Here is a 26599-nt window from a genome sequence, read left to right as displayed (position 1 = left end):
CGCATGCATGCATGCACTCCCACAAATAACACTAGACCACTGTGTTGGAAATTCTCAGTGAAAGGCTTTGCTCAGTGCTCTGTAAAGAGCTTGGATCTGCTCGTTCTGTCTGTCTCTCCCTGTTGTACTACGAAGATGATTTTCAATTAAAGCTCCACAGAAGCGGTGGCAGTAAAGTTATTGCACTGCCATATTGTGGCCACAGGCCTCTACAGGGGCGTGGTGAATGGCAGGAAGTTGTGCCAAAAGACATTACTGACTTTGGCGTCTAAGTCTGGCACCAAGTTGTTTTTTCTTGCCACCTGCTCCTCTCTTTGCGTTTCTTATCTTTTCGTGCATGGAAAAAATTCCTCCTTCGCTTCCAGTAAACAATAAAGTTKTACTCTYTTCACTTCTTTGTACATTATTCGCTACGTGAAGTATTGTTCAACTTCCTAAAGACATAAAAAGCATCGGCATTTCCTTCTGGAAGGGTCTCATCTATTGTGATRCAGTCGTATCTTCAGTAATATTTCCTCTTGGGATTTTTTTATTTTTTTTGAGAGTCATAGTAACAATGTGGTTCAGCCCAGCAAGTGGGAGAAAAAGACCTGTGGCTTTCTCTGTCTAGCAGCTCAGCTACACTTGTATTAATTTCAGTTTAATTACAATAGCATTATCTCCACTTTCCAACTGCAGACAAAGCTAAAAGGCTGCTGTGTGTAATTGGTCTAAGAGGAAATGGGTTTGTTTTGTTAGTGTTCTCCTCTTCTCTGACATCGCTGTCTGAGTTTCCCTCTAAATTAGAACCATCAGACTTCAGTCTGAATACTTAAACCTCTTATTAAACCTTATTAGAGAGGAACTTGAAATAATTATGCCTTCCTGCTTTGTAAGCTTCCCTTTATCTGAGTGCCATAAAGTTGCTGCATGGCTGATCGTCTCCGCTCACATTGCAAGGCTCTGCTCTTGCTAATGCAGCTCTGTATTTGGATATTTTGGCTACACTCAAGTGAATGACTTTGTATCAAATCTTTGCATTTGGGGGTTTGGGGGAGAGAGGGGTGTCTTGTAGTTTGGCTGAAGTAAAGATTCCAGTTTGACCAAACATTGCATTTGCAAAAAAAATATTTAAATATGTATCGGTAGGATTGTCAAAATAATTTGTAGAAAATGAACTATATTAATTTATACTAAATTGCGTCAAAGTGCTAACAGTACAAGATAACACTGATACGGCGGAGTTTGCAAACTGTCCAGTATTAGCTGGAGCTATTTCCAGTTAATAATGTCAGGAGTTTTCAATGGAATATGGGGGAGGGGAGAAACACTTTGTCTCTGCTGTTTAAACAAAGTTTAATGGTATGTTAGTAGATTGCTTAGGAATTAGGAACTAATGCAGGTTCGTATTGCATTGGTCTGTAGTTTTATATCTGCTTAAAGTTTCAATCTTGCTTTAAAAGTATCATTCTTCTGTTTAGAAAACATTGCAAGGGAAGAGAAATGTTGAGGGCACAAATGTAGGTCCTTCTGAAGTTTGTGTGTGTGCGCGTGCGTGCGTGCGTGCGTGTGTGTGTGGGAAGCTATGCAGACTCACCTCACTATGTTTTTTTTATTATAATTATAGCCAACAGCGATAGTGTAGCCTTGTCTTAATTTACACTGGTCAAATGCAATATGATAATSAACAACACTGGTAAAGTTAGCCTTCCTGTGTTTACTCTGTATATTCCAGTACAGAGCGGCCAAAACCGCATCATCCAACACAGCATGCATTGCGCTGGTGAAAACACGCCAATCTCCTAGGATGAACAATATAGCCAATGATGCGCATTTTTTGAAGTAATTGAGTTTTTTTTCTGTATCACAAAGAGCAATTTAAGAAAATTATAACACATTTAGGTCAACTATTCGTGGATCCCTCTATTTAAGAAGATAAGTCATTGGTCTTCAGCAAACTTGAGAGCATGGTTTAACTGTGTATTTTWAAATGTGTTAAACAATACAGTTATAAAATTATGTAGCCTCAAAATACTGAATAATAAGAGGTCCAGCTCGTCATTTACAGTAAGATATAACTTCTGGTAATAGAGTATTCTGTCTGTAATCTGTGTCTGTGGAGCTACTCTCTGCTAACTTGTCCTTCTTTCTTCTGAGAGCTGAAATGCAGCTGGAGTGGAATAATCATCCTCTATTCATTCTTGCTGCACAGAGAAGGGAGAGTGTTCTCAGCCCGCTCTATGCTTGTTAAAGTCCACCCCTTTCAAGTTAAGCGCTGTATTAAATTTATATTTCCTTCTTCAGTTTCACTTCTTATTTCTGTTTTTTTTTTTTTTCTTTTTCCGGATTTTTGAACAAAGGCAAAACCTTTTGTATTTATCTACATATCCCTATCATTCTCAACGTGGAGATCTAATCAGTTTCACATCCAGGAATCTGCATAGATTTGAGATTTAAAACAGTATTGGTTTAGCCCAATAAGTTTCAATTGTAGCTTTTTAAGAGGAGCTTCTTCTCTGCACTTTATGCAGTCAGACACCAATTAAAGCATAATGCTTGTATTCTTCGGTGTAGCTGAGAAATACACCAGACATTAAATTCAAAGTGAAAATTGGAAAAGAATAAAYTAGTCAGTCTGTATTTAAATAGTGGCRTRTATTTCTCATGGCATGATGCTGATTATTTTTATGGTCTCTGGTSAGCACTCAGTGACGTAGCGCTCTTCTTGGTTTTGTACTTTTTTAAAGTGTCACTACTAAAAAATAAATACCCATGACTAAAGTCCAGTAAACTGTTGTGAMTTTATTGCGACTTGTATTGTTAATGACATTAATCACTGCTCATCGTCACCATCGTATTCTCGTTTTGCTTTTGTCTAAAATCAACAACAACAGGTTGACTTCAACCCTGCTTGCGACAGTGGTTCTGTCAGAAACAAAAGATATGGTGAAAAGCGAACTACGTATGGTCTTGAAGAGTTTTCTGAAAAGAGACATTTGCAAGGATAAGTTGTGAAATACTGGATCACAATTTCTCCAGGATAGGCAGCTGACAAATCAATGATTTGGGTGAAACGTCGCTGCTGAATGATTCGGATTGTACAAACGCGAGCAGATACATGGTGACACGGTCTCTGGATTTGAAAACCACATCCAGTTTATTCTAAACGACATTTTGATACGAACCTTGGCTTCTTTCACAGATTCCCTTCCAACTTGCTTGGCAGTAAGGTGGAAGTAGAAAGCCATTATGTTCTCTGAAACTTCTTTCATTAAAGCAGTTTCCACGCATTGCTCAATATTTGCATCATCTTTGAGTTCTCTGATGCTCGAAAAGATGCAACCAGGGCTTGACATTGAAAAACGATCAACCGAACGCTGATCCTTATTGGAACAGTGGGATATTTGCGCACGCAGTTGAAAGCTAGAAGCCTGTTTTAAGTTTTAATCTAAAGTTGCACTTTAGCTCTGTTACTATATAGTAGCCCAGCCCATCCTTATTCAGAGTTGCCTCATGCCCYGTTTATGGCTTCTCCCCTCGTAGAATCCATTTTGTCTGGGATTTCCTGGATGGCTCGGAGCCTCCTGCCTACTGGGACTTCAAACAAAAACCTCAGTTGACTCAGACTCTTTCCAGGGAGCTTWTTTTTTTTTAGAGCTATTTCTTCTTTCCACCCCTTCTTCATCAACCTACAATATTATCTTCAGAGTGTAATGATATGTTATACTGTGCGTGGATTAGTGCAGGCCATTACCGAGTGCAAAGTGTAGAATTACAATCAGTCCACCATTTACATGAGGCTGCTTATAATTGTAGAGAAGGGCGTAGACGTGTACTGGCTAAGTAGATAGTTCCATAATTTGATTCCTAACTCGTCTCCTTTGATGATAATGTTTTGTGAGTTTACACGCCCTTACGCGAGAGGTTATGTATGGTAATGAGCCCCCCCCATACCTCCCAACCCCCACCTCACTCCCTATCAAATGATGCTTCTGTTTATCCCGTTTCCAGAAAATAATTTGCATGCCATACTCGAGGGAAAACATGGTCCACTTCCTAACGCTTTTCGTCTTCTTCCTCTGATGGATTTTCTCTCCCTCGCTGCTCCCTAATTGACATCAGTTTACTTGGATATGCAAATATAGGTTTATGAGTAATCAGAGCTGTCATTTAATCCACACGTGACTGGAATCTCTTTGGTGATTTCGGCAAACTGTGCAATGATTGCCTCGGATGTCAGGGCTGTGTTAGATGGCCGTCATTTAGGCAGCATCTTCCCAGGGTTGTTTGTGTTCGTTTGGGAAAAAAGAAGAAATTAAAAAAAAAGAAAGTTCTACCCAGAGAGGATATCCCCRGCTCTCCCAGCTTCCATTTGTTTGAAATCGGAGAGTCTCATTGGAAGCGATGACAGAGGCGTTTTATCATGTTCTGTTGAAATATGGAGCGTTCTGTTTTTGTTTTTGCCAGAGCTCGTCTTGCTCGTCATTTGGATAACATGCAAAAATCAGATGAACTCGTCCAGGTTTCAATCAAGCACTGTGATTTTCAAGCTGATCTTAATGTCTTTACGCTCATTGAACATTATTACATGTTGTCACCAGGCAACCACAAACTYTATTGGGATTTTATGTAATAGACAAATGCGAAGTAGCAATGATTGTGAAGAGGAAGGAAAATGAACACTTTCTAATAAAATTATAAATGTCTGCAGGGCATCCATATTCAGCTGATCGAGTTGGTATTTTGGAGAATAAGGTTTTACTGCAGATGCAGGTCGAATTCTTTTGACATGCGTTTCCACCATCTTTGGATCTTTGCGCAATTTCAGAAATTGAAATACTTACCTAGTCTTCTTTCCAAATTGATTAAGCTCAATCACAGCGGATGGAATAAAAATTCTTGCCAAATATTCTCAGACCATTTTTAATGCGTGGATCTAAATCTTTCCTTTTGTAGCTCTGTCTTTATGTTTAAGAGGTCATTGTCCAGCTGAAAGGTGAACCTCTGCTTTTGTCTCAAGTCCTTTGCAGCTTCCTGCTGTTGTCCTGGCTTCCCTGTTTGCTAAAGAAACCCATCCCTTTAGAATGACGCTTACACCACCGTGTTTCACTGTAAGGATGCGATGTTTGGCGTGTGTTCTCTACCAAACTGTTCAGCCTAGCTCTTTTCTGACCAGGGCACCTTTCCTCGCACGTCTGCTGTTTTCCTCGRTCTTCACAATGCTTTGTCCACCAGTGTTCACCAGCAATCCTATGAGGTGTTTACAGAACTGCTTGTTTTACATTAGGATAGAAATGCACTCAGTATTTCTTCCCTTTACTGATTAAGGGACCTTTGAGGGCAATTGACTGCACAGGTTTTATTTAGGGAAATGAGAGTAAAGAAGTCRGAATGGAAACCCTTTTTGTCAAAAAATTCAGCTGTAAGATAATTTTGAACATTTTGTATAATTTTCATTCTACTTCATATTTAGGCATTGTGTTGGTTTATTTTTTWWAAAAATTTACAACATATGTCATAAGTTTCTCCTATGTGATAAAATAAAAATAAAAAAATCTTTGCGTGCATACATTAGCTTGAAACGGTAATTAATTGACTGTTACCACTGCTGCAGAGTGGCTATTCTGCCATTACTATTCAACACAGATTAATCCCACCTCCCTTTTGATTGCTCTGTTGTTTTCTATCTTTCTAGGCACCTTTTGTGTTTTAGTGGGGCTGGAATGAATGCCCTTGTCTTTGTTCTGCTGTCGGCCAATGGCTCACATTCTGGAGGATTCGTCGGGCTCGTTAGATTGTTGTTGGGGACGACTAAGTGCACTGTGGACATGCTTGTGAAAACAGACAACAAAAACAACAGCATTGAATTWAACAGCCGACAGACACAATTTCATGCTCTCTCTATGCCACACAGAAAATGGACTGCTAAATAGTCCACATACATCAAATCAATGCGTCTTTTTTGTTTGCATAATTAGCAGCATGCTAACAAAAATTAGCGTGAGCAATGCTTAAATAGATATGAACACACAGTTGATGAGGAATTTTGTCTCATGTTTTGTTCACCACCAGTTTAACAGCCATCTACCTGTTGAGCTTCCCCCCTGTACATCAACTCAACGTTCCCAGGAATGAGTCCCAATATTGGATGTTGCCATGACAACATTTCCTCGCTTMGTTTTTTTTCTTTTATTAAAGTATCCATTAAAGTACCCACGATGTCTGAACTTTCAGATCTTGGTAACTAATATTTTTTGGTGTGGACATAAAGGGCAGTGAAACTCCACCCAAATGACTAAGTATATTATTAGCAAACATGACATATAAGATATTTTGCAACTGCAATATTGCACATTAATATTGCAGTGACGTCTGCAATTCAACATGCTGTGCACTAACACATGRTTTGGTTGTGGATGCTGTTACTGAGGAAGTAAGACTCAAAAATTGTTGTTGGTGAGCTGTTAATTAGGCAGCTAGAGAGATTATGTTGTGACATGCCGTCACTGCCTAAAAACAAAATAATCATCACAACATTACCACAAAATATTGTGATAAAACTTTTAAGTTGACATCGCACAACCTATGTTCAGCCTCAGTCTGTCATGGATGGTGTTGGATTTGCACATTTTAGTTGGCGTCAGACTCCCGGATCTACATTCTGAGGCAGATTTGTATGTGTTTCTATAACATGAGATGTCAAAGGCAATTTAACACAGAATAATTTACTTTGAAAATATTAGTAAAATGCTGTTCTTACATTTTCTCTCAACTTCTTAAGATGATCAGAATTGGGGGRAATATCAGTWTCTTTGGTTGAAGCTGTCGAACCAAATATACAATCATTAGTACCTTTTGATTTCCCTCAAATGCTGTAAGTTTAAAGTAGGGGTGTAAGTTTAAAGTAGGCCTTGATCTCCTTCATTTTGGGATGTCTGTGGTCAGCTGATTCTTGCATATGAAGCAGATTGTTTTCCACCGATTGCATCTACTTCAGGAAAGGTCTGAAAATCAACCATTGTCCTCTTTTGCTCTGCCATGACACACCCACCCACCGGGTCATGTCTGCACGTTTGGGGTAAACAATAGTCACCCCACTGTTAACAACTCAGCGACTTTCTTGTTCTATTTAGCGACTTTTCAGACAAAGAAATCGGCTAAAATTGGAATGTGCAGGTCAGGTTTTTTTTTAAAGATCAATAATCTGCGATCAGCCAGCAAACTGCAATAGGTGAACCCTCAGTTTAAACAATTTAGTTTGTATTTATTTATTTGCTTAAATTAAAAATTGACGGTACAATAAAATATTTGCAATAGAAATGTGACTTTCAACCGTCCTGCTGGTCAGTGAGTCTCAACAACTGGACTTTTAAAAGTTTTACCGATTAGCATCTTAAACTGACTGACATCTTGTTCTGAAAGAATCCGCTGAAAAGACACGCTTTTTATTTTCTGTGTGGGAGCAAGACGCATGAAACGGTTTGGAGTCCAACGGCAACAAAAGCAGAGAGACTTTGTTTTGCATGGCTGTCAGACATAAGACCCCTAGAGCTAGTGGGAACCAAAAAGAATGGCACGTCCCACCTGATTTCTCTAATGAACTGTAATGAGCGCTTCAAGTGGCAGGTGGTTCTTGGGTTGGGGGGAATGGATAACACACTTGCAGGATAAACCTGCTGGGAAGGCTGCAGTGCCTGAAGCTATGGTCTTTTTTTTCCTCTTTTTTTTTTAATTAAGCAGTCATTCACCTCTGGAAACCTCGGTTCAAGCGGCTCAGTGTGCATTCACACACCAGGACATTGATGCCTTCATTTAGATGCTTATTTGGTTACTTTTCTACTCACATATTCTTCTTTCTGCATTGTCTCTATTTTAATGTACTCTGTATGGTTCTTATATCACATTCAAGAGGCTCCCACCCCCCACCTCCCCCCTGTAATTCGCTCACGCGTAATAGCGTTCCTTTTACCACAAGAACTAAAGCCCTCCTGCTCTTTCTGTTACAGCTTCATTACACGCACCTCAATTGATACTCTTGTGCCGTACTCATCCAGCTTCTCTGCTGCAGTGGAGCTCCTTGAATACAGACGGGATTTGATGTTGGGCTTAAATATTAACCTTCGAGCTGTGAAATTATTGCTGTAGCTTACTTTGCATGTCAAGCCACCATTTTCACTTTTTTTGGTACCACTGTCTAAAATGTAGACCTAAGTGTCTCAAGTGATCGTCATCAATAAAATATGTGCACATCAATAATTTTTCTCTTGTTTAATAAATTTGCCCTCTTTTTAAACTGTTTTTCTCCAATTGCACCTGTGATCAGATACTTGAAAAAAATTATAATTATTGTCATTTTAATTGTGTCACGTATTATACGTATACACGGAAGAAGTAATCTGCTTTTCCTGACTGGTATCTATTTCAGTGTTTCTTAACATTCTGGGAAAAAAAGTGCTTTTGGTTCTTTAGTAAAAGTAGTAGTTTTGAATCCAGTATAAAATTAAGGAATTACAAGATCATTCTTAATCATATTGGATTTTCATTAAACTCAAAAACTTGGATGAAAGATAATTGCTGTTGCTGATGGATTTATAAACTGAAACCAGATTTGTTCAACAGAATGATTGATTTTTTCCCCCCCGATATTTCACCTGCCGATCACCAATCGAGAGAATATTGCCCAATTCAAATCTCTGAATTGACTGACTAGTGCATCACTTTTATTTTTTGGACTGAAATTTTTGCAGTGCTCTTTTACGGTATCGTGTTGAAAACAATGCTCGGGCTGAAGGTGCTTGTAAACAAACTGCTTTTTATTATGACTGCATATTGATTTTCCTCTTAAGATCCAGAAATGAAAGCACAGCGTCTATAAAAGCAAGACATTAGGTTATTATAATTTCTACTGCATGGCTAGTAAAAAAATAAAATTAACCAAAGAAAAAGTAATCAAGTATTGTTTACTATTTTGTCTGGAGACAGTCCAGATTGCCATCAGATGTTTTGTTTGCTTCGTCTTGCTTCAGGTAATTTTGTCTTTGTCATCAGTGTTGTTTTTGACATCATTCTCTTGTATTGATTTCTCTGCAGTAGGTGGTGGAAGTGTGTTGATGTCACAGCTCAAACTGGTGCTACACCCAACCATCACACTGTGACACAGAGTGTTGGGTGCATGTCGTGTAAACGTGCGCTAACTTTTACTACACATTGCAGCGACACACATTTGGAGCCTCGAGGGAGCCAAATACTTTATTGCCTTTTTCCTCTACCTGTAATATCCTTTTCTCATATATTGTCCTCTGTTTTTTTTTTCGTTTTTTTTTCTTAAGCAATCTATAACTACGATGCCCGGGGAGAAGAGGAGCTGTCACTGCAGATCGGAGACACGGTGCACATACTTGAGACATATGAAGGTGAGAACTGACACTTGATGAAAGCCGACAACCTGGAAATGAATATTAAGTAGCTTTTCATTCTCTTTTCAGACTTTTGCAAATATTTTCAATTTGAAAAGTTCAACATTGGTGGAGAGAAATGCTGTTTAATAACTTCTACATTGTCAGCTGGGTTTTTGTAAAAAGGCCTTTTGTCATCTCAGTAAAAGGAAAGTTCAGTTCAGTTCCTGTTAAGTTATTCTAACTCTTGACTGGCTATTAAATATACATTGTGTTGTGTCGAAGTTTATTTTTTTTGTCTTGTATGCTAAATAGTTGGAAACAAAATGTATTATTTTTGTTTGTCACTAGCCTGGTACAGAGGATACAGGCTGAGGAGAAAATCAAAAAAGGTAAGTGACTGATAAACAAAGACTTTGATTCCTTTGTGACATAATTTGTTACAATTCTAGTGTTTATTTCTGTAAAACAGTGTTGCGTATTTCTTTCTTTCCTATTGCAGGGCATATTTCCTGCTTGCTACATCCACCTAAAGGATGCCACAGTTGAAGGCAGTGGGTCAGTATCTTTACCATCAGATGTCAATACAAGGTCGTCCTGTGATCAGAAATTTTGCCATTTACAAAATCGTATCTATTGAAAATTGTAATGAATCTCAAATGATGTAAAGCGCTGACTTCCTTTCCCAGTTTTGCATGGCTATTAGAATACTAGAGCATAAAAGGTAGAACTCAAAATATTTTTATTTGCCTTTTTTCCACGGGGTGTTGAGGTTTTAAACAGTCTTAAAAAATTACATTGTATACTAGTGTAGCAGTTAGCAAGAGCAACATTCCTATAATAGCAGGTAGTAGCAGTAATTGAAAATGTAGATCCTTAGTTTAAGTCACCCATATTTCTAAATGCAGCTTGTTTCGCGACAAACAGAAGCTAAAAGCTGAAATAGCTAAAAGAAAGCTGGACTTGCGTATATTCACTGATTAAAAAAAAGATTAGATTTCTTGTTTTTGGTCCAGCTGGATGATCACCAGTCTGGGCCAATCAAGAGGAAGATTAGAAATTTACTGTCATTATCTAAATGTAAACATTGTTTTAAGGGCATTTCCTTAGTAGTAAAGCTTTGAAAATCTTTATGTTGTTATTTTTTTTAAATCTGTGTATCTCAGAGATCAGAATGCTGGAATTAGGTTGATTATTTTTAGGAACAGTGGATTTTATCAGAAATTGCTCTGATCAGTGGGAGGGGAAAGTAATTTAGATGTGTTAACAAGAAGACTGCGCATTCCTAATCCGCTGTTAAATCATGCGTTACCTGCTGCCACTTTGTCAAGTTAGAGATGGATGCAAAATAATAGCATTTAATATACCGTACTATAAGGCGCACTGCATTATAAGGCGCATAGAATAGATGCTACAGTAGAGGCTGGAGTTGCGTTATGCATCCACTAGATGGAGCTGCACTAAAGTGAATGTCAACAAAACAGTCCGACTCCAGTCGCCAAGGAGAGCCTTCCGCGACTGGGCCGGGGCGTGGCCGGACGATGGTCACCCTTCTCTGTTCGCGCACAGCATATTCGTGGAGAACGTGGTGTTAAATGACCTGCAGACGACCTGATTCTAGATGGTCGGTAGGTAGATAGGTCAGTCAAACTTTATTAATAGATTACAAACCAGCGTTCTGACAACTATCCCAGCATGCATCGCACACTTCTTCTTCTACGGGCGAAATGAAGTCGGCGGCTGCTTACCTAGTTGCTAGACCTGTTGTGGCTCAGTATTGGTCCAGATAAGGTGCACCGGATTATAAGGCGCACTGTCTTTTGAGGAAATTGAAGGTTTTTAGGTGCGCCTTATAGTGCAGAAAATACGGTAATATAATCCACAATAAGAAACTAGTTTTTTTTTCTYCTTTTTTTTTACTCAAGTGACATCTGCATAGGTTTCTGAACTGCCGCCATGTACTTATACTTCATTCAACTGTCTTATTGATTAAATCAAATATTAACTGAGACTAAGGTGTAATCCAACGTGGGTTTGACATGCCTCCTGAGTTCACATGTTGTTGTTTTTAAGGGAATAAAGTTGTATTGTGTATTCTTTGTTACTGCAGGCAAAAGGAGACTGTTATTCCCACTGAGCTGCCTCTGGTTCAGGAGGTTACAACAACGCTGCGGGAGTGGGCTACAATATGGAGGGACTTGTATGTGGTGAGTCATCCTGCCAAAAGCTTCACTCACTCACTCACTCACTCACTCACTCACTCACTCACTCACTCACTCACTCACTCACTCACTCACTCACTCACTCACTCACTCACTCACTCANCACTCACTCACTCACTCACTCACTCACTCACTCACTCACTCACTCACTCACTCACTCACTCACTCACTCACTCACTCACTCACTCACTCACTCACACTCTCTCTCTCTCTCTCTCTTATGTTGGATGCACAGCATATAAGTGTGGAAAACAAAAGACACTCTCTTTTTGCTCTGGGACATTTTGTATCAGTGTGTACTGAAGAGACTTTTTTCTGTTTTTTTTTCTTTTTTTGAAGTAAAGCATCAAGTGTACGAAACAGCAGATTCCTCTCTCATTATCTATTAAACAGAGACAAAGCCATAATAAAAAAAGATGTGGATGATTCATTTCATTAAACTTTAGCCACTGCTCTGTAAAGGTCCCACCATAACATGTTGATCAAGTTGGGATCTGGACTTTGACTGGGCCACTGGGTAATTTGGCTGTTTGCTTTTTCAGTTATTTTTAAATAAATTTGCTTAGGAATTTCTCAACGATTGTCTCTGTTGATGTCTCTGTTTTGACCAAACTTCATCTGTAAAAACACATTATTTCAATGCAAGGTGCATCATCTCCCCTCTACCGCTGTGCACGATAGTTGCTGTGTTTATGCTGATGTGCTGCAGTTTGTTTTCAGCACACTAGGAGCTAATTATAATTGCAGTATTCTTTTCATAGAAAACAGACTTTCTAATCACAGTCCTTCCACAAATAGCAACATTAATGAAATGTTTTTCTAACTTTACAGTGACTGAACAATTTAGCATGCTAGCAGAGTCCTGTAGAAACAGCCCTTCTATATATATATATGTTCCTTTTCTTTCAGCATCTCACTTCTAGGAAGAATGGCAATTGTCTTCTTTTCACTTGTGAATAAGCATTTTTGCTGTAGAGTGACAAACTTTAATTTAGTTGCTTAGCGTCTTCTATTAATGAGTAGCTAAATTATTGTGGTTAGCATTACAAAAACGGCAGTGTGTATTCAAAAGAATGCTCAGTTTTCCATATGCAGGATATGGAAAACTGGATATACCACAGCAAAGGTTAAAACATCAAACCTTTGATGCTTCAACCTGTGTCAGAAACTCACCAGTAAAGGAGTTTCTGAGACATTTTGCTGACCGATTCTGTTCACCAGGGGATTTCTCTGCATATTCCTTGGTCATATTGTTCAGAAATAATCTCATATTGATGGGAAGCAATAATTTTTTTCCTATAAGTTCCTCGCTGATATTTTCCACCATTGTGTGTGAGAATATAAATGTGTCCTCTGGAGCTTATAGGAACTATTGTTGTGCTGCAGATGCAAGTGGCAGCTGCTTTTATATCTGTGGACATCCCTGCTGATAATTGTGTTTTTTCCTTCATAAATCCCACTGAAGCACCAAAGATGTACTTTGTTTTTCACACACACAGCATTTTAAATATGAATTTTGGGTGTTTTTGTTTTGTACTAAACGATGGAAATGCTTAATCTGTTTGTTTGTTTCTTGTACATGAAAGTTAGATTTAAGTAATTTTGGACCATTATGCAAAAATGTAAAACTGAATATATGCATAAGTTTTGAAGTAAATGACAAAGTTCTATCCTTTTTCCCAGAATTTTAAACAACAAAGAAAGACTTAATGGACATCGGTGAAGGACACAGAGACAGCAAATGTTTCTTTCTAAAAAAAAAAAAAAAAGGTGCAAATATCCGTCAGCCTGTACCAGTTTTGACACAAATATATTACGTTACGTCCTCGCAGAAATGAAGCACAAAGTGGCTAACCTGCTGTTCAGATTTAGTACGTCTTGGCATTTAGTTTCTTCATGTCTGATAGTTGTACAATATTCTGTCTAAAAGGGGGACAAGCGCGAGATGTTCAACTGTGTCCGTGACATGATCTACGACCTCATCGAATGGCGGTCACAGATCCTGTCTGGCACCCTCCCGCAGGACGAGCTCACTGAGCTCAAACAGAAGGTCACCTCCAAGATAGACTACGGCAACAAGTAAGCATTTCGTTTTAAGGATTTTAGCCTCCACCTGTCCTGAATTATAATTCTTCTTTTCAGAAGAAAGTAAAAAATTTAGCGTATAGCTTCCTGGAAAATGTGCTTTATTAGAGTGAAGGTTTAGGGCACTACATTTGAACATCTTTGAAATGTTAATCTATAACGATATAGATTGTTTGCACACCGAAGGATATATTTAATTAGTTTATTTCTGTTAATTTTCAATAATTATGGAGAACATAAAAGTAGAAAAATCTAAACATTTATTGCAGAAATGAACCACTTCGGTGTTCACAGTTCTGTATCCAAGCATATTAACGGAAAGTTTAGTGGAAGGAAAAATGTTTAATGAAAATAAGAAACGGCTAGCTCAGGTGTCCAAATTCCTCTCTTAAGACGAAAATAAGCATTGCATATTACTTTGAAAATGTTTAACATTTCTGAAACAAATGAGCTWTTCAGTAATGTTCATATTCATTAAGATGCAACTGTAGGAAGCCACTGTATTCCTGCCTCTGCAAACTCCAGGGTGTTACATCACAAAGTGATGACTTTCACTGTGTCTGCAGTAAGACAACAAAATTGTTTGGCAATGAGTTTTGTGGAGCTCCATTCTGCTGCTGTGATGGAACTTTAAATCCTGGTCCTGTAGAGATATTGCTTTTGCCACTGCAGAGGCAGACACTGATGTGTTTAAAAAGAAAACCATTAGGTGCGTGTTGGCAGCCCGCTGTTGTCTCTGCTGAGTCCCTCCAGAGCAGAAACACTGGAGGGAGAAAGAAAAGCCAGGCGAGCTTTGAAAGAAAACAGTGGAGCAGAGGGGAAAATTATATGAGCATCAACTAAGGGAACTGACTGGGAGCATGCAGTGACTACATGCTGTTTGGTTTTTCCCCCCCAAAAAAAAAAATGCAACCATGTGTTTTTGCCTTTTTGTTGTCGTTCGTCCTGACACGTTTTGAAATATGTTTCGCCGCCTTTTTCTTCTTCAATTCAAGATACTTGGACCTTGATCTGGTGGTCAGAGACAAAGATGGAAACATTCTGGACCCGGAGCTCACCAGCACCGTCAGCCTATTCAGAGAACACGAGGCGGCCTCCAAACAAATTGAGGACCGGATCCAAGAGGAGAAGGTAAGCAGAGGGAGGATTATGGCCCTCCTCTTGAATCTAAACCAGTGGTCCCCAAAGTCGGTCCTGGAGGACCGGCATCCTGCATGTTTTAGTTCTCTCCCTGGTTTAGCGCACCTGGATCAAATGATGGCTCTTTAGAAGGCCTAAGAAGAACATTGGCATGCTGAAAAGGTTGCTACTACTACCAGGGAGAGAACTAAAACATGTAGGCTGCTGGCCCTCAAGGACCGACTTTGGAGACCAAAGACAAAGAACATGGTGCAAAAATACAACGTCAGAACATCTGTTAATTACTTCTGTGAGTTGCTTAGCAAATTAATACGGTGTGGCGTTTTCCTCCATTAGAAATATGTTCTCAATCGGCTTTTAAAAGCTTTGGTGTCGAGTCTTAGCAGGCAATATGTTGTGAGGTATGCAATAAGAGGAAGATCTTTTATTTAGAACAACCAGAAGAATCTCTGTAATGGCGTGGGAGAAGAAGCCAGCAGTAAATCGAGTTCATTTAGACATTAAATGCTGAGTTCACTTTGATAGACATATATTCTGCCATCATTGTGACGGTAAGGTTAACATGAACAGGTTGGTATGAACTATTAACAGCCCACAGTGCTCCAACATCCCATATGAAATAATTAAAACTCAACTCTGACCGTCATATCTATGCTTACGTACTGTGAATGTGTCTCGATGGTAGCGTTGAATACAACCGGACTAACTTGGATGCCGTCGTTAACCATTTTTACTGTCTCATACTGTCGAGACTCTTTACAGAGAACCCGGATATATCTTCAGAAAGACAATGCAGGTTGTTGTCGGGCTACAATTCTGTCCAGCTACAGCAATGAATCATCAGGTTTTTAAAAGTAAAAAGTAGAAAATGGGCTAAATGAATTAAAAAAAAAGTTATTCTCGTTCTATTTAGTTTTATGGTGCGGAGGCCAGTTTGTGGAATTAAGATAATGCATTTACAAAAAATATCTACATTTTCTTTCTTTTCCTTCTCCTACTGCTGAAATGCACTTTTTAAGGTAAGCATGTACTCTATAGAGTTTTTAACCTTCATACAATTTTTTTTTTTGCATTCATTATAATGATACATATGTAAGCCAGAAAAGATAATACACGACATGTTCAGAAATGGGATGTTCAGAGTTGCCGTGGAGACTGCTTCTTCAGTCTCACCTCTCTTAGGTCTCCATCACCTGCCTCATCTTCTCACTTTCTTTGTCCTGATGCCTCTTACACCTTCTTTTCAACTCTTATTGTCCATGATTCTTTTCCTCTTTCTATTCAATTTCCCCCCCAAAAAAGACCTTTTGTCAACTTATGTAACATAGGACATTATCTCAATACAGTACAGAGCAAATTAAATTACTGTGTAAAAAAAAAATGGATCGATAAGAACATTGTCGTGATCCGTATTTCTATGTGTTTATTTTTCGAGTTTCTGTGTGATCCTGTTTCCCGTTAGTCCTGTCCCTGCGTCTTTCCCCGTTGATTGTCTCCCAGGTGTGTCTCGTTCCCGTGATTGCCCGTGTGTATTTAGTCTCACCTGTTGTCTGTGTTCTTCGTCGGGTCCTTGTCTATTGATGTCGTCTGTTCCCGTTGATGCCTGTTTCCCCGTGCTGTTTCTCTGTTTGGATCATTATCATTAAATTCATCATTGTTTCATCACATCCTGGGTCTACCTGTGTCCACTTCCTCACCGCAACCTATCAGCTCATGACAAACATAAAGATTATCTTTCAAATCACATTCGTACTCATCTGCTCCCTTTGTTTTTTCTTTTCTAACACATCCTTATACATTGTAACACATAGTAGGCTATTTTACTATAGATAAGCCACAGCGGATTATGTGACTTTAAAGACTTTTTATACGGTGTTTAATGCTGAATTCTGACTAATTATTTTTTTCAGGAAAGAAATCATTTTTGTAAGTCTCTCACACTTTTTTATTTTTTATCATTAAACTACAGCAGAGCCCCAAGTCTCAACTGCACACGTTTGGTAAGAAAATAAAACATTCACAGCCGTTCCTCTGTTTCTCCGACAGTCTCAGAAGCAGAATATTGATCTCACGAGGCAAGCAAAGTTCGCCTCCACTCCGGCATTCGCCCTCTTTGTGACTCTGAAGAATGTCGTGTGTAAGATTGGCGAGGATGCAGAGGTGCTCATGTCCCTGTATGATCCAGTGGAGTCAAAGTTTATCAGGTATCCCATAGGTTTACATGGTTACAGATTTCTCCTCTGTCTTTCGTTTCCTCTTCTAATTTATGTGCGCAGTCCTTGTCAAAACAGCATCAGATGAGCCCTGCAGTCGAAGGATTTACTTTTTTTTTTTTTTTTTTTTTTAGGGATTTGACATCAAAGTTGTGTGATTAGAGGAGCTCAGTGAGACATTTCTTTTTGCATTTATCATCAGTCCTACATTTTTGGCAACTGTAATGCATAATTTGGTAGTCATTGCTAAACCCAAGATAAGGATCCCTTGGGAAATGTTATATGGAAACTTGATCCCCCCCCATGCCAAATTAATCTTTGCAGATCAAAAAAACAAAACAAAACAAAAAACACTGGCCGATGTGTAGCCTGTTTCTTGAAATGGTAAAACTCTGACCCATATTTTTTTCTAAAACTGACTCCTAAGAGTAAATTACAATATTTCTACATTTATGCATGTAGGAAATGTTATATTTTCATGTTGAAGTGCTCCATTTTACATGAGCCATTCAAACACTATTTTACACCCTGCTTTGTATCGTTACAGACCAATACAAAGCGGTGGATAATTGTAAAGTGGTAGTAAAACTCATCTGAAAAGTGTACCTTGAATTTGTTTTCAGACTCTCTTTCTCTTGATCCTCTAAAGTAAAATCCAGTTAAATCAGCTGCCTTTACTTAGTTTGAAAATGAAGTGTGCAATTTAATCTCAGAATAAATTCAATGGTCCTGTGCAGTTTTAGTTGGAGAAATAAAGCTGCACATCACCCTGAATGTGCCTTCTGGATGGTGAAATATTTCGATGGCAGCCTCATCCTATTGGGATGCTTTTCTTCAGCAGTGACAAGACAGATGAATGGAGAGAAATAGAGGGAGATATTTAAAGAGAACCTGTTAAAGGCAACCAAAGATATGACTAGAGCTGAGGTAAATGTTTTTCAGCAGGACTGTGACAATTACAATTGGCAAAGTCAAAGTAACACTGTCCACTCAGTCCGACTCAGTTTGAGCTCATTTGCCAAAAAGAACATGTCAGGATTTCGATCTCCAGAAATTTCAAAGCTGGTAGCTGGCATATCTTAAAATATTTTGTCTAAAAAGAGGTTCAGTGTATGGACTTGACGGGGCTTACCACTAAATTTTTAGGTTTTTATTTGAACCATTTTCTTTCTATTTTACCATTATCCACTTCTTTGTGATGTTTTTTTTTCCATTATTAAAACCGCAGTAAAATCCATTGAAACTCAACCATGCATACTTTTGCAAAACACTTTGCTTCTCAAAAATAGTGTTAAGCTCTTGAAAGTATGAGTTTCCTTTGGAGGGAAGATTGGAAATGTTGTTTTTTATTACTATTTTTCTCGTCTCGCTCACAGTGAGAACTACCTGGTGAAATGGTCGAGCTCCGGCCTGGTGAAAGACATCGACCAGCTTCATAACCTGCGGGCGGTTTTTACGGTGAGTGTGTTTGGCTGTGTGAACGTTGGTTATTTTGTGTGTGTGCGCGTGTGTGTGTCCGTCCATGTGCTCGCCCGACTGTAGTTCTGTTTATTCAGCCATGTTATGAGGCAATTGGGAGCCTCTCTGCAGAGAGCCTGTGTTTGTTAAGCTCTCTCAGTAAGATCAAGACTTGCTATATGTATTTTCTGAGGCAGTCGCCTCTGTCTAATGGAAGCCCAACTGCAGCAGCGTCGGTGTGCATGCGCTGAAAGCAACTCTGCTGGTTTTGGTCGACACCCCTCAAAGGAAACACATTTTTCGCCACATTCTCAAAAGTAGCTGAAATCACTTTTTGCTGAAATGTTTGGCTGTTTTACAACGGTATGAGCACTTTTGGAAGTTAAATTAATTGATCTGTGATCAAGCTCAAACATTTATATGCATTTCTCTCACGTCGACGTATAGAAGTCATTCTGCTGAGACTCTTAATGCGAGGCATCATCTGCCTTTAATGCTTTATTGAAATGTTCTTCCTCTGTAGGACTTGGGCAGTGAAGATTTAAAGAGAGAGAAGATCAGTTTTGTGTGTCAGATTGTCAGAGTGGGACGTATGGAGCTGCGGGACAACAACACCAAGAAGCTGACTTCAGGCCTGAGAAGACCCTTTGGAGTAGCAGGTAAACTGAAGCTACATGATATCTGTCAGATTCAGCATTTTATGCAACACCATGTGTGTTCAATGTGAGCAACGTGAGCTTGTGTAAGATTTTGTCCAACTGACTAAATATTACATTAGCATGAAAAACAGCACTATAACACTTGGAAATCCCTAGCCAAAAATGATTGCACACCATATATTCCTTTGCACACGCTGATATTATGATGACTATATTGTGGAGACCTAATTGAAGTAATAAAAAAACGCAGTTTAAAACTCAGAACAATGGCTTTTCTCTACTTATTGTGTTGAGTCTCTGTACCATTAATAAGCTATGTCTAGCTAACTTTTTCTCCCACTAATGTAAAGATATAGGGAGATTCTGTATATTAAGACTTTTTAAGCCCTAATCAAAAAGAATTACACTACAGTTAACAATGTTTAAATTGATAGGAACTGGTATTTAGTGTCCCTTTGGATTAAAATACGTTTGTTAGTTTATAAACTACTGAATGCCTTAGCACCGAAGTACATTAAAGATCGGTTGTTGCCTGATTAACCTTTCAGACCAGTCGGGTCTTCTGGTTCTATTCTGCACAGAATCAGAACCAAACATGAAGATGCAGTGCTCAGTTCTATTCCGAAACTAACTTTCAGGAAAGACTGAATTAAATCAGGCTAAAAACCCCATTTGCTTAGAGCTGCCTTTGGCAACTGGAACATCATAAAGTGTTGTCTGTCTTTCAACCTGTCATTGTGTTCCCACTGCAATGTGATGTTTTTGCTCATTTGTTGTTTTTTTCCCCACTTCTCATTATGTAAATCAGAACTTGTCAGCTTCTTGTACCAGAGCTGCCAACATATAGAACAAGAAAAGAGAGTGCCTCTGTGGTCCAGAATCAGGGAGTTTGCTTAATAACAAACATAACTGAATGCGCAGTTCCTACTTTGCTGTCTTTAAGTTTAGCTGGCAGGGAAATCTGAAGACAGGCGATGTTTGGGCCGCAAGGTCACCGAGTCTGGAAGGCTCTTGGTTCTGCTTCGGTTTGCTTGGATGTGTTGGTGATTCCTCACGTTGGCAATCAGCCCATAAAGCAATGATTGATTATCTTATGTTTTCTACCACACTCTTTTAGTGTAGAGAGAGAGAGAGAGACCAAGAAGAGCTGTTATTGTAGCAGTTCTTTATTGGGTGTGCTGTGCACTATGTGTCTTTTTAACCTCATTGTGAATAATTTGTGTGGTGCCTTCGGTCCCTGCCTGACTCAATACATATTTTTGGCTAAAATTCAGAGACCTTGCTGAAGTAGAGAGAAAAGAATTTTATATATATATATATATATATATATATATATATATAATTTTTTTTATCACTTGTTGGCAAACCTCCAGGTGTATAGTAAACTAATTAGATTGGCGCCTAGCCCACAGTTGTCCAACAGAGAAAATTATGTCTCTCTTTCAGTGTTTCCCCCCCTTCTCTTCTCCTCCCCAGTTCCTCTTGAAGGGAAGGTAAATGACAGGCTGATTTATTGGTGGCCTATCTTTAGACAACATTATTACAACTGTGCACAGCATGAAGATTTCTTTCTGTTTTAATAGCTGTGCCTTGCTATGCCATTAGTTATAAAAGCTTTATGTACATGTCCAGTAGCCTCTTGGGTAGTGGAGTAAATGTGAGGTCATCCTAGCGTCGTTTCTTATTCACATCATCTGTAAGCTGCACAGACGTCAATAATGCCCCCCCTGTTCTCTGTAAAATACTGAGGGCTTTTTCAGGCTCTGCTAAAAGCAATGGTTTTCTTAATGCATCTCTTGTTGTGGAATCGGGGGAGACGTCTCTGTAGCTGTGTGACATCAGTCCACTTGATTTTGTACGACATTGTCGAAAGTGCAGCTTGACCTTTGCGTCATTTCTGTACTTTTCATTCCTCCGTAGAAGGCTCTCCAGAAAACACTTCACAGGACAAGCAGGTCAAACTTATACACCAGGTAAATGGAGTCCAAAATGGTCCAAACTGAATTTGAATCAGTCGTTGATCTCATTCCACTACATACTGTCCAGCTAAGACAGTAATGTAGATCTGACTGCATTGAGACGACGCAGTCAAATTTCAACTGATTGGACCGATTTGTCTGTGACGCAGAAACGTCTCATTCTGAGCAAACATGCGGCGACAGGGGCCAGTCAGAATCCTCCAGCCGAGCAGCAAAAAAAACAATAAAACTCTGTTCGATTACAACTGTCTGTGGGAGAGAAGACAAAAAGTAAACAATGTTAATAGGAGAAATGGATTCGTCAACGACTTTGTCCAAGAACGAGAGACAAAAAGCACAGAAGTGCTGAGCCAAGAGTGCTTTCTAAAGAAGATTAAAACAGAGAGTACATACTGCCTGTTGGAACAATAACTTTGTTAGTGATACTGTTCAGGAAGCAGACACTGGAATAAACCCACCTACAAAAAAACAAAAAAAGAGAGTACACACATTCTGGCAACAATAACTTTGTCAGTAACTCTTCTCCAGGACTTATCTAAACCCAGATGCACAGGGCTGGTAGTGCTTTCTATGGGAAACGGAAATCAAAAGGAGCAAGCATTTGTAACTGGAACAATAGCTACTGTCCAGAAAGAGACGAATCAAGAGTACATTTTATTGTGATTAAAATCACAGAGACTATCCTCTGGCAATGCCTCTGTCCAGGAAAGACAAACTAAACACAGACAGACACATGGTCACAGGAGTACTTCCTATGGAAAAATAACAAATACATATAGGTAGCAAATGTTCAGTCAGTTATTTTGGCAGAAGTAACTGTATAATGTTACAGTTCTTCAGGTCATAGAACGCCGACTTTGTGACTGCCTTAGTGGCTCTGAAGGTTCAGGTCAAAGTCCATTACTACGTTTAACTGAAGTCCTAAAAGGGGTGCGGGTTTTAATGTTTTTTAAAATCTTATTTAATCTTTTTTTTTTTTTTTTTTCAAAATCTCTTTCTCACCGTTTCTTCAATGTCACATGCTGTTTTTATTTTAATTATGTAAAGCACTTTGAAATGCCTTCCTGCTGAAATGTGCTATACAAATAAAATTTGATTGATTAATTGATATAATTTGATCTTCTCAGAAAAGTAACACATGCATACAAAAAGGCAGAGAACAAGAAGTACTTTCTGTTGGACAAGAAACCAAAGCCGGTACACACAGTTCATTGCAGCAGTAGCTCAATCAATTTTGTTCAGGAGAAAGAATCGGCAAAAAAAAAAGAAAAAAAAAAGGTGCATGTTCAATTGGAAAGGCAGCAAAATGTCCCAATAGTTCATTTCTTTCTCACGGCAAAGTCGTTTTTGTGGTAAGTGTTTTGTAAGTAATTCGAGATCACCTATGGGTGCTTTTTCCTCCCCACGCAGACTTACAGTGCAACTATCGCTATCTTACATGCCTATGGTACCTCATCCTCGCCTTAAAAGTTTCCAAACCTCTTTCTTTTTGTTTGTTTTTACAGTAATGGATGTTACAGACATCATAACAGGCAAAATGGACGACGAGGACAAGCAGCACTTCATCCCATTCCAGCCGTAAGAGCTTTTTGCCACAAACATTGATTTGCTTTTAATTTAATTGTTTATATATGTGTAAAATCTTAAAGTTTTAGTGGTTGCATTTACATGTTTCTCTCAAATTTTGAATCTTTGACACCAGGTGTTGTAAGATCTCCCAAATCCCATTATAATTAAGGTAATCTTGTTAACTGCCACTGTTTTTGTGGGATTGTGTCCAGAGAAATCTTTTTACTTGATGGTTGAATAATTTATGACCAAATTAGATTTTTAGTCACTGAATAAAACTCCTGGTGCCACAAAGTATTATTGTATATGTTCACTATGTGAAAGACCTAGTTGCAGTAATAATGTGGGCTACAGTAATCTCCACAGGAATGGTAATGGAGTTCTAGAAAAGCATTTTGTGATCTCCACGGTAACTGGGATCATCCTTGACAGGTTGCCAGTAAAGCTTAGAAGTAGCAGAGAAATATAGCCTTTTATTGAAAAGTTATTTTTATGTTGCTTTTTTCTTTTATTACAGCTGTGCTAAATGTGTTTTTATTTTAAATAGTTGCTATTTCATTTATTTCTTTACTTGCTCAAATTTACATGGACCAGTGCTAGAGTCATTAAAAGTAGTTTAATTTAACAATCAAACCTACAAAAACAATGATTTGTGGGTACAGATGGGCTAGCGAACAAAAGTTGGCAACTGGTTAAATGTTACCATGAGCTAAAAAAAACTTGGGTAACATGGTAAACTGCATTGGACAGTGTTTTCTCTTTAGAATCATGACATCGGCCACTGTCCAAGTATTTACTGTAAAATGTGAAGTTAAAGTTTGAACAAAATATACAAAATGTTTGACTAGCAGTTCTGAACTTCACATTGCTAAAAAAAAAAAAACAAACCTTAGTTGATTTGTACCTTTATAATGTTCATAGCAAAGCAGCAAGAACCTACTCCTTCTTCTTCAAAAATGTGACTTGCTATTATACTGCATATTTCTGAGATTGATCCATGGTTGCAAGCAAATATTACGTAGACACTGCGCTCCCTAACTGTTATTTCTACGGTCTGCTTTTCTAACCAACCATTTATTTAAAAAACACACGCAAAAAAAACAAAACAGTAATCCAGTTGAAAAGGTTATATTCACAGAAATTCATTGCATGAATATATAAATACGTGCTGATGTATTGTATTGTGATTTGTTTCTAACTTCTGAAGGACTGCATTAATGTCCATTAATGTCAAGATGAGGTGAAAACCAACATAGAGAGATGTCTTCAGTCTCAGGCCTAAATGACAGCATTCACTGTTGTGTTTCCATTCCAACATGAGCACTTCTTCTCTTCCATTCTGTTTTCTGGCTTCATGAGAATCTTATAAACTACATAGCCCATCTCTTAGCATTTTTAACACATTGGGGGAGGACAGACTGTGCATGAAGCATGTAATGTACAAAGTGGCAAAGAAGAATAATAACAGACATTAAGTAACTAAAAAGTGTACGTAATTAGCAATTATAATAAACCWAAAGTGTAATTGTAACATACTGCGATCACACTACTAACGTATAAAATATGTAATGCCAATTAATAAATRTACTTAAAATACATTCTAAATATATTTTAAACAAAATTCAACCACAATAATAGTACACTCAAAATATACTAATCAAGCATTTTTATATTGCATGAAAAGCTATATGCTCAAAGTATACCAAGTTTAACTTTAGTTGTTCCAAAAAAGTACGTGAAAGTACACTTRGYRCACGTTACCTTGTGCTTTAATACAATTTAAATACTATTAAAACACACTAAGCACAAATTAGTTGTTCCAAAATGTCACCCTTCAAATKAACTAATCCTAARCGAACTCGAAGTATACTCATGATTAATCTGACTTAAAGTATGCTCAAGTATGCTGAAATTTAACATACTTAGTATTTATTTTTCACCAGGAGTCTTCCTCCCTATATTAAATGTTCTCTATCTCTACCCATTCTGCTGACTGTTTACTGCTAACAAGTGACTTTATTGCTGTCGTACTATCCACATCACTCCTCGGTGTGTGTCTCTTTTTCTCCCTCTCGTTCACCTCGCTTCTCTTCTCCCTCCCGTCAATTTGTTCACCTCTTCTGAACCCATTCCTCCTCTAYCTTTCTTCTTCCGTCTTTTTTGCTCCTCCCCGTGGTGTTTGCCCGTTGTGTATGTACTGCAGGCTGGCGTTGGATGATGCCATTCGCCACAAGCAGCTGAACATCTCCCGTTTTTCACCCAGGGTGGCAGGGGAGAACGACTTCCTGCAGACGGTCATCAACAAAGTTATCACCGCCAAAGAAGTCAATCACAAAGGCCAAGGTACAGTGAAAAGTTTACACCCGCCCACCCGCACGCACGCACGCACACACACACACACACACTCCTACTGCAAAATGTAAGTTTTATTGGTTTTGTCATTTTCTAGCTAAAACTGGAATCCTTGACATGAACTAGTTCCAGGTTTATAATGATAATTAGTCCTATCTTATAACCTGGGTAGACGTATTATTTAGTGAAAATAATTATTTCGTGAAAATTAATTTTATAGAGCGTGGAAGTTTTAATGAGGGATTCACTTGATTTGCTTGGTAAAGATGATGAAGTGTTGTTTTTTTTAAATTTTTGCTGTGATTTAGTTGAAGGAGAAAGATCCGTTATTATGAAGGACATTGTGAATGAGGGCCATAACCCACAAATTTTGTCTTTACAGGTATTCCATACAAACTGAATGGAAGCACTGGCAGCAATCACCTCACAGCTGCCAGTGAACTTTGTTCAATTAAATTATCCTCTATACATAGAGAACCATTTCACAGCAAAAAATTAAAAAGCCAAGGGCTTTGCAACAACCATTTGACTGCATGCTATAAGCTCTGCATTGCAGAATCAGGATGCAGATACAGTTCAGCATAATCTGCTAGTTTTGTTTGAGCAGGTACCTTTTGTTTTTGTTTATATTAACTTCACCTGCGCACAGCCACAGTCAACAGGCTTTCGTCTTTGAAGGGCAACGTCAGAAAGCTTTTTTTCCCCAGAACTTTAAGTTTGTAATCTACTGAATCCGAAACAACTATCTGCTCTCAAATGTTGTAAGTTGATTATGTTGTATGTGGGGTAAACTTGAGAATTTAAATAGTCTCTTGTCTGTCTCTGGCGTTTGCGTGGAAGTCCTCATATACTTATGTGTTAAGTATAAACAGAGAACTACCGGAGGGTATGAAACAGTTTGTACCAACTTGTATTATTATTTGTTTTATAATCTGCCAATTAGCATTCTGTTATTGACTGCTGTCCCCTCAGTTTATGCCTAGAGGTTTTACAGCCTTTGGTGGTTTGAGTCATTACTGTGAGAAATGAAAAGTTTTAAAAATTCTTTGTGAAAAGTGCCTCCAGACAGAGGTTTGGATATTGTATGTGTGTTTTTTTTTCTTTTTTCTGTTTGTTTTTGTTCCATAAATATTCCAGAATGACTTTAGTTCTCAAAGTCAATCAAATATTGCAAATAAAGTCCCTGCAGATACATGGTTTTTGTTATTTAAAGCAGGATGTATGTAGAAGTATTTTTTTGTATCGATGCTCATGAAATGACTTTAAAAATGGACAGCGAATGCTCCTCAATATTCCATGTCCTGTGCAAGAGATTTAAAAAAAAAAAAAAAAAAAGATTGCTCATATTAACTTTAACATACCCGTATTTAAACTGTAAAACATTGTTGCGAATCTCCTGTGAGCACAAGCCGACTTCGGCGATGTTGAGTCATTTCTTGGTGGAGCTGCCTAAGCTATCTCAGGGATCCGGACCGCAGGAAGGAAGGGGCTTCCCCTCTTCAAGTCTCCGCTGTATTGTCATGCCCAATGAAATGGTGCTCTGATAAA

General features: G+C 38.4%; 1 protein-coding gene across 1 annotated transcript in view; it reads left to right on the top strand.

The window, feature by feature from the left end:
* dock1 (dedicator of cytokinesis 1) overlaps positions 1–26599 on the top strand; it is a 205264-nt gene that overhangs the window by 14570 nt on the left and 164095 nt on the right. Inside the window, 11 exon segments of the mRNA XM_008437114.2 lie at positions 9309–9392; positions 9726–9766; positions 9877–9932; positions 11485–11581; positions 13527–13675; positions 14677–14812; positions 16868–17025; positions 18411–18492; positions 19016–19151; positions 22636–22708; positions 24903–25042. Coding sequence (XP_008435336.1) covers positions 9309–9392; positions 9726–9766; positions 9877–9932; positions 11485–11581; positions 13527–13675; positions 14677–14812; positions 16868–17025; positions 18411–18492; positions 19016–19151; positions 22636–22708; positions 24903–25042 — 1152 coding nt within the window.

The sequence above is a fragment of the Poecilia reticulata genome, linkage group LG19 (assembly GCF_000633615.1).
Source record: "Poecilia reticulata strain Guanapo linkage group LG19, Guppy_female_1.0+MT, whole genome shotgun sequence".
Lineage (NCBI taxonomy): Eukaryota > Metazoa > Chordata > Actinopteri > Cyprinodontiformes > Poeciliidae > Poecilia > Poecilia reticulata.
The sequence above is the reverse complement of the archived record's forward strand: the minus strand, read 5'-3'. Positions and strand labels throughout refer to the sequence as shown.